The sequence below is a fragment of the Falco naumanni genome, chromosome 10 (genome assembly GCF_017639655.2).
Source record: "Falco naumanni isolate bFalNau1 chromosome 10, bFalNau1.pat, whole genome shotgun sequence".
Classification (NCBI taxonomy): Eukaryota; Metazoa; Chordata; class Aves; order Falconiformes; family Falconidae; genus Falco; species Falco naumanni.
In genome coordinates this window covers 27,971,560-27,978,696 of record NC_054063.1, presented here as the reverse complement: position 1 = coordinate 27,978,696, position 7,137 = coordinate 27,971,560, and the positions used below count along the sequence as shown (strand labels likewise).

Below are 7,137 nucleotides of genomic sequence, written 5' to 3'. Positions count from 1 at the left end.
TGGCTAACAAGTCAAGAAATCGGAAAAAGATTACCTAAAACAGGAAACTGAATCCTAAACTGGCTTTTAGAGAAGGTCCTAGGTTGCTGGACATGCTTCCAACCAGAAACATTCTCAAGTACATAGTATTTTTTTAATTTAGAACCATATCTTTCATGATATGCAAGGCACAATATCCATCAAATTCGGTGTAGATTTTGGGCATGAGAGATGAAGGTTTCATTAGCAGTTCATGTGAAAATCATTCTTAATTGGTATTCAGTTTGATGTCACTGGAGTTTAATGCTGATGGCAAAACCTAAAGCACAGGTCTCATCCAAAATCCTTTGGAATCAATGTGATTCTTAACACTAACTTCAGTGAAGCCAGGATTTCTGCCTAAATGTTTTTTTTTAAATAAAATGCATAGGTTATTTCTAGATCACTCTGATTACCTCTAGGATTCTGCCAGACTAAATTATGACAGTTTGCCAGCCTCCCAGGACAGTTTCTGTGAATCCCAAAAGCTTACACTTTGCATATAATAATTACATCCAATAAAAAAATAGCATGAAGTGACTTCCAAAATCCAAAGCTCAAAAATTCAGCTAACATATATTAATCTTTATTATGTAACAATGATATAATAAATAAGTTTATGAATTCATATGACCTGTACAAAAAAAACGTAGATATTGCACCAAGTTAGGTACCAGCTATTTGGATTTAATATTTGTTTTAAACATAAGATCTAAAATTATATACAGTTGCGAAGTTAAGGCAAAACCAGATGATACTTTTAACACAACAGAAGGTTTGAAAAATAGACATAATTACAAACAAGGGGATCTCATCTCCAGCTAATAAAGTGGTTGTGTCTAAGGAAGGAATCCCTTAGGTTTTAATAAAGCAGTTATTATCAATCATGTTAATTAAAATTGAAGAACGAGTGTGAGATTTCCTGCAGGGCAAATCTGTTTCACAAAGTTGCACCTGAATGATCACCTTTAACCCTGGTAAGAATATTTTTCCTAACGGTTATAATCTGCTCTCCTTTTTAGAAAACAGCACGTGGAAAAGAGGAATACCTTACATATCCAACTAAAATACAATCATAACCTCTTAGCTTTACGTAGGCTAGACTTGATTGTGACTGGTGACAGAGCATAAATATATGGGTGAACCATCCAACACACTACACGCAGAGGAGAATTAAAGTCAACCACTTATCAATAATAATTACCTTTCTCAAGACAATGGAACAGATCATGTCAGTTAAGTCCCAATGACAAAAACATGTATGACCAATATATCAATATACAGTTCTTTGGCAGCAACACACTAACTCTTGATTGAAGTCTGAACTCAGACTCTCCTAAATCATAGACCTGGTTGCCAGTCTTTCCACAATTAAAGAAAATCCATTTCTCCCATGAATCCAGTAAGTCCAGTAAATGAAATCGGAATAAATCTTGCAGGCAGCTTTAGACCATAACATTAAGCATAGATATCTATCGTCTGCTTTAGTCTCAATCCGAATTTATTGTATTTAAACACACAAAATTCTGTGAAACTTCTGAGTAGTTCAGATGGGGCCAAAATCCATAAAGAGAATCCATATTCACCCATGAAAAACCAATCAAGAAACATCAATCCCATGATGATAAAATGATCTTCATGTAACAGAGGCAATGATGAGTCCACACCTGGATGAATGTCACAGGAAAATTGACTTTACAGGGGAAAGACCAGAAAGCCAGAAAACGTAGAATACTGCCATCCACCGACCAGATTACCTTTCTCCAATTTCAGGTAAACCTTATCCTCCTTGTCTAGATAGAGTAGGACTCCATTAGTGGCGGCCTCACGTGTGACATCCTTGTCCCCAGCAAAAGCAGAAATGACTGGCTTTCCATTTAGCATCAAATTAACCTACAAGAGAAAAACCACTGAAAAGCTCTAATTAACAGAAAAACATCAGGAACTATCACTGAATATTAACTACAGCATAAGAGGTCTTCTAAGGTCCCAATCTTCATTGCTTTTTTTTTAAAAAAAAAAAAAATACATTTATTTGGAGCGTACAAGCCCATCCATTTTGCACGGGCTTGGCCTGCAGCTGCATGAGGCCAGTGGGACGCTGTCCCTGGCTGCTGTGGTCCGGGCTCAGTGGTGTCAGAGGTAACATCCCACTGCTTTCATCTGATGCTCGGGCACCTTACGTGTTGTAACTATCTGGTAATATGGAACTGTGAGCTGTTACCTCAGTTTGTCTCATTTTGCCCACCTCAACGGGTTATTTAGACACAGGCTAGCAAAGACGACATTTTCAAGAAACTTGGGCAACCAGAGACATGATACAGGCACCTAACAAAATGCCAAAGGTACCGCAGCAGGCTGGGGGCTCACACCTCATTGAGAGCAAAATATGTGTCCCTTCCGCTACTGACAGTGGCTCAGTTTTAAAGTCTAGAACAGACTTCTACCTTTACGAACCACTGCACTGTGTTTTGGTCCTAAATCCATTTTTCTATAAAACACTTGTAAAAGTCAGCACAGCCTCTGCTCTGAAAGCAGCATCACATATACCCTCTGTAAATAAAGATGGGCAGGAGCTGGGGGAATGGACAGATCCAGGCATTTTTCATTTCCTGAATAGCAGACTATTAGCTTTCTTCTGCTTTTTTCTTTTTAAGTGGCTATAATGCAGTCATAGGGGTGAATTATGAAATGCTTATTCATATCGAGTATGCTGGCCTTGCATATGCTCCCATTAATTTTAATGGGAGTCACCACAGAATAAATTAGTGCTCAGCATAAGTCAGGGCAGCAGAATCTGGCCCTGATTTGGGATTCTCCTATCTGGGAAATCCACTTAATCAGATGTCCCCAGGGAACCAATTTCAGTTTAATGATATTTAATGGCACTAACAGATGTTCTAGGGGCATAGTAATATCACTTACGTAGGAAGCCTTCAGGTGATTTAGTGGCATTTAAGACTGCATGTGGCTGAGATGCAAGCTAGTTTGCTCCACTGCAATGACTTTTTAGTCCTCCCCCCTAGTTACCACACATGCAAAGAAAAGGGCATCAAGAGTTTACTCATTGCTTGGGTTTGGTTCATCTCGTTCCTTCTGCACCATCTCTCTAGGTCAGGTTCCCCTGCAGATCATCTTACGGCTATTTTAATCACAGCAGAAGACACATCACCGGATGGCTCCAAAATGAGGCCAACCAAACCCATCCATCACTTTAGGGACTCTTGATCTATGGAAGATTTCAGGCCATGTCACAGGTGGTAACATTCCCTCTTATGAGCCCCAGACCCCCAGGTCTGAGTACCTGGTACATGAACCACCAAAGTCTGCACTGGACTTCCAGAATCCAAGCCTTGACATGTTTTTTGCCAATATGTGTTTAAAACCCAATGAAGCTGGCTGACTTACAGTCACCCTAGGCCATTTCAACCTTCAGTATTTAAGAGAGTGAAAGGAACAAAGTCTGAGCCTACTGAATCTCTTACAAGCTCATTACAGAGATTTTCATGAGGTCAATATTTCCTCTAAGACTTCTGTCATTGACCTGACTGGAACCACGGTTTCCTGTTGTAAACTGAAGGCGAATGGCACCAGGGATGCAAAGGTGTCTCGCACCAGCCTTCTCTGCCAGCTCTACCATTTAGACTTTTCCCAGGAGCTTTCCCGGCAACCCAAAGCCAGAGCAGCCACAAACGGCTCATCACCCCTCCTGCTGAAATCCACTTCATCTCAGCCTTGTACACCGATAACCACATTCAGGAGCAAGACCAGTCAGGGGAAAAGCATCAGATAACTCTAGGAATCTGGTGGTCTCATGGGTGGAAACAAGGGAAGCCACAGATGTTATTCCAGATCTAGAAAGCCAGTATGTATTTCACAGAAACTGCATGACCTGGCACGAAGATTAAAGAATGTACTTTAAGGAAATTACTGTTGGCTCAGCAAGGGAATATTCAGGAACTTGGAAGCTTTTCCTCTAAGCTAGTACATACTTGTATTTAATTAGGTAGTTCAGCTGCTATTAAGCTACACGAGAAAGTGCAGAATCACTCCTTTATTATTTTTTTTAATATATGACACATCTTTTATCTATTATGTGGTGAAAAAAAAAGTTTAAACTGCTATAAAGGCTCCCTAGAAGACATCCCTATAGAGACATAACATTCTGGTGTAGTTACAGAACAAGCAGACCACCTTAACTAACCTTGGTCCACAGCTGGCTGATGCCATACGCAGCTCCCTGGCATCGTGAGCTGCCAGCCAGGGCACCAAACATTACAGGAACGGTCAAATATGGTACGTAGCCCCAGAACTCTGCTCGAGACAGCGAGTCTAACCTGACTCGTCAATAGTATTTATGCAATTAAGTGAAATTTAGAGCTCTATTTTACTCTTGGATGATTCGCTCTATTTAATACTTTCTATCACCCCAGACATTTAGTTCTCATGGTATAGAAGTGGAGCTATGGCAGTTTAGCTGAACTGAGGATACTGCCTTATTACAGCTGTTCAGTTTAAAAGTATTTATTCTACTGCTAGGAACTCTGCACCACAGGTTGCTTTAAACTAAGCTGTTTTTTCTTGACAGTGTGTTAAATACTCCTGTGCTCAGTCAAGACCCTATTGTAAATAAACAATTTAAGTAAAAGATTTTATAATCATACTTGATCAACGTACCTGAATTGTTTGACTCTGATAGACTTTAATTACGTGGAAACTGAAACTGTAAATTCCTTTCCTTGGTGCTACAAAGACAGACTCCAATGTGAAAAAATTGCCCACATTTACTAGGATCTACAAATAAAAAATATAGCATGGGAATTAGTACAGACATTCAGTGCTAAATAAAAAATACAGTCTATTAACTTTAGAAACTATTCACCCATGGAAATTTCTTAATCTACATCTATGCTGTTTTATTCATCATTCTCTCCATTAAGCTGGAATATTACTCATAAAATGGATATTTAGTTATATTTATAGTGCAACTTTACTATAAACAAACTAGTGTGGAAAATATTTCTTACTTCGCTACTATACCGTACCTTCAAGACCTTTCTTCTCTGTGTGTTCAGAGGAGATTAAGGAAAGGCAGTTTTGTTCATCATTCCCCAAAAAATGACATCAAAACCCTAATTCAGGGAGTGTCACACTGCTTTTGGCTAAAAAAGTGATGGTCAAGTCAGCACCGTTTTCCCGTAAGTATCAAGCTGTGAGGAAGGACATGCGTGAATGACACAGTTCATTCACCAGTTTATGGCCAAGCCGAGTTAATGGAATACCTGGCACATCTGAGCAAAAACCGCCTGAGAGCCTTCGCCGCTGTATTGGGATTTGTGAGCACTAATAATAATTTGGTTTGATTAAACCGAGACAGGTAACAGAGGGGAACATATTAAATGGGTGCATCAGCCATATGCTAAATAGCTTCTTTAACAACTAAATTTTTCTTTCTTTCCACTTAGTTATGCATTATTTTTAATTGATGTTTTCAGGTTCCTTTATGCCAGGCACAGCCCTAGAAAGCCACTAGGACTGGCCGTGAAGTTCAAGTAATTCACACCGCTAGCAATAAGCTGTGTGACATGTCTGGCTTCAGTTGTCACGACAATTTACTGTTCATTGTAATATGGCGTGGGAAGAAAAATAACCATCTGTCTCAATTACTCTGGACGTGCCCTAGGACGGGAGCTGGTACATGAAATGTGTGCTGGCATCTCTACGTTACTGCCAGCGGCTGGGCTGAGCGGAGCTGTGCTATGAACCTCTGAGCCTTAGAGAAAAGTTACGTGGTTTTTCCTTAAATTTTGTCCTCATTTCCCCCCTCGAAGGCTGCACGAGCCGTCTAAAAAGCCAGGCGGGCTGCCTGCCCGGGGCAGCCCTGTCCCCCGGCCTCCCGGGGCCGTGTCCGCGCCCGGCGGGGGCAGCTCCCGGGGGTCGCCCAGCCCCGGCTGCCGCCCCCCGCCTCCCGGCGCGGACCCGCGGGGGCGGCTCAGGGCCCCACGCTCCGCGCCCCGCTCCGCCCCGTCCCGCGGGGAAGCGCCGGGCGGCGAGCCGTGCCCTGGCGGGGGCGGCTGGCCCCGCTCCCCCCGCTGCCACCTGCCCGCCCCCCCCGGCGGCTCCCCGCAGGCAGCCGCCCCCCGCGCCCCAACTCTTTGCTAGAATTCAGGAAAGGGGCGAAGCGGGGGAGTGGGCGAGCGGGCGGCGGCACCTGTTGAGGGAGGCCCCGCGGAGAGGGGACACGGGCACCCCGGCCCCGAGGGGATCCCCCCGGCGCCACCGCTTACCTGGTCGAAGTAGATGATGCGCGTCTTGTTGCTCATCTCGGAGGGCTCGTGGTTGGTGCTCCTCACGGCCGAGAAGGCGACCTTGGAGTTGGCCGCCCGCACGGAGATGCCCAGGGGGGAGGAGGACGAGCCCTTGGCGTCGGTGGCCGGGTTGGAGTCGCAGACCACCAGGCACTTGCCCTCCAGGACGATGGGCTCCGTGTCGTTCTGCGCCCACGCCGCGGGGCCGCCCAGCGCCAGGGCCAGCAGCACGGCGGGCAGCAGCCGCCAGCCCATGGTCCGCACCCGCGGCCGCCCGCGCCGCCGCTCCGCGCCCCGCTCCGGCCACCGCGCCGCGCCGCAGCGGGAGGCAGCGCCGGCAGCAGCCGCAGCCGCTCCGCACACGGGCGCGCACACCCCCGCGCGCACGCCCGCGCCGCCCGGTAACGCGGCGCCCGAAGTCGGGGGTCCTGCGGGCAGCCGCCCCCCCGCGCCGCCCCCCCACCCCCCCCACCCCCCCTCGCCGCTCGGTGCCGGTTTGTTTTTCCTGTCGTGCTTTTACCCCGCGTCCTTCCACGAGCTTTTAAACCACGCCGCAAAAAGCTGACCGGCACCGCACACACTCCCCGATGCCCCCTTTTCTCCCCTCTCTCCGCATCAAAAAAGAGAGCGAGGAGGAGGCGGAGGGGGTGTGTGTGGGGGGAAAGCCCTCAGGTGAATTATTGATGAGCGAGAGAAGAGAGAGGTCATGAAGAAATAAACCCATCTGACGTTGCCATGATCGCCGCTGCCGGCGCGCTCTCCCCTTCGAGCCGGATCCAGGATGCTCCGAGCGGCGGCGCGGAGCGGTGGT

General features: G+C 46.1%; 1 protein-coding gene across 2 annotated transcripts; it reads right to left on the bottom strand.

Moving 5' to 3' along the window:
- Window positions 1-584: 584 nt before the first annotated feature.
- CBLN4 (cerebellin 4 precursor) lies at window positions 585-6,691 on the bottom strand. Of its 2 annotated transcripts, XM_040608797.1 has the most exons (4): window positions 6,306-6,685; window positions 4,696-4,812; window positions 1,776-1,911; window positions 585-1,685 (listed from the first exon to the last, which is right to left on the bottom strand). In XM_040608797.1, the coding sequence occupies exons 1-4, from the start codon at window positions 6,579-6,581 to the stop codon at window positions 1,477-1,479; spliced, it is 738 nt and encodes a 245-aa protein (XP_040464731.1). In that variant the 5' UTR covers window positions 6,582-6,685; the 3' UTR covers window positions 585-1,476. The 2 variants fall into 2 exon arrangements, with proteins under 2 accessions (XP_040464731.1, XP_040464733.1); XM_040608799.1 differs by having other exon boundaries at window positions 585-1,911; window positions 6,306-6,691.
- Between the last annotated feature and the right edge of the window lie 446 nt (window positions 6,692-7,137).

Excerpts from the sequence above, each read along its gene's own strand:
- CBLN4 (XM_040608797.1), bottom strand. The coding sequence starts at position 6,581 with ATGGGCTGGCGGCTGCTGCCCGCCGTGCTGCTGGCCCTGGCGCTGGGC. Across the intron at positions 4,813-6,305 it reads GCATCATCTACTTCGACCAG|ATCCTAGTAAATGTGGGCAA; the intron begins GTAAGCGGTGGC and ends TTTTATTTGTAG. Across the intron at positions 1,686-1,775 it reads TTACCTGAAATTGGAGAAAG|GTGTGGACTCATCATTGCCT; the intron begins GTAATCTGGTCG and ends ACATTCATCCAG.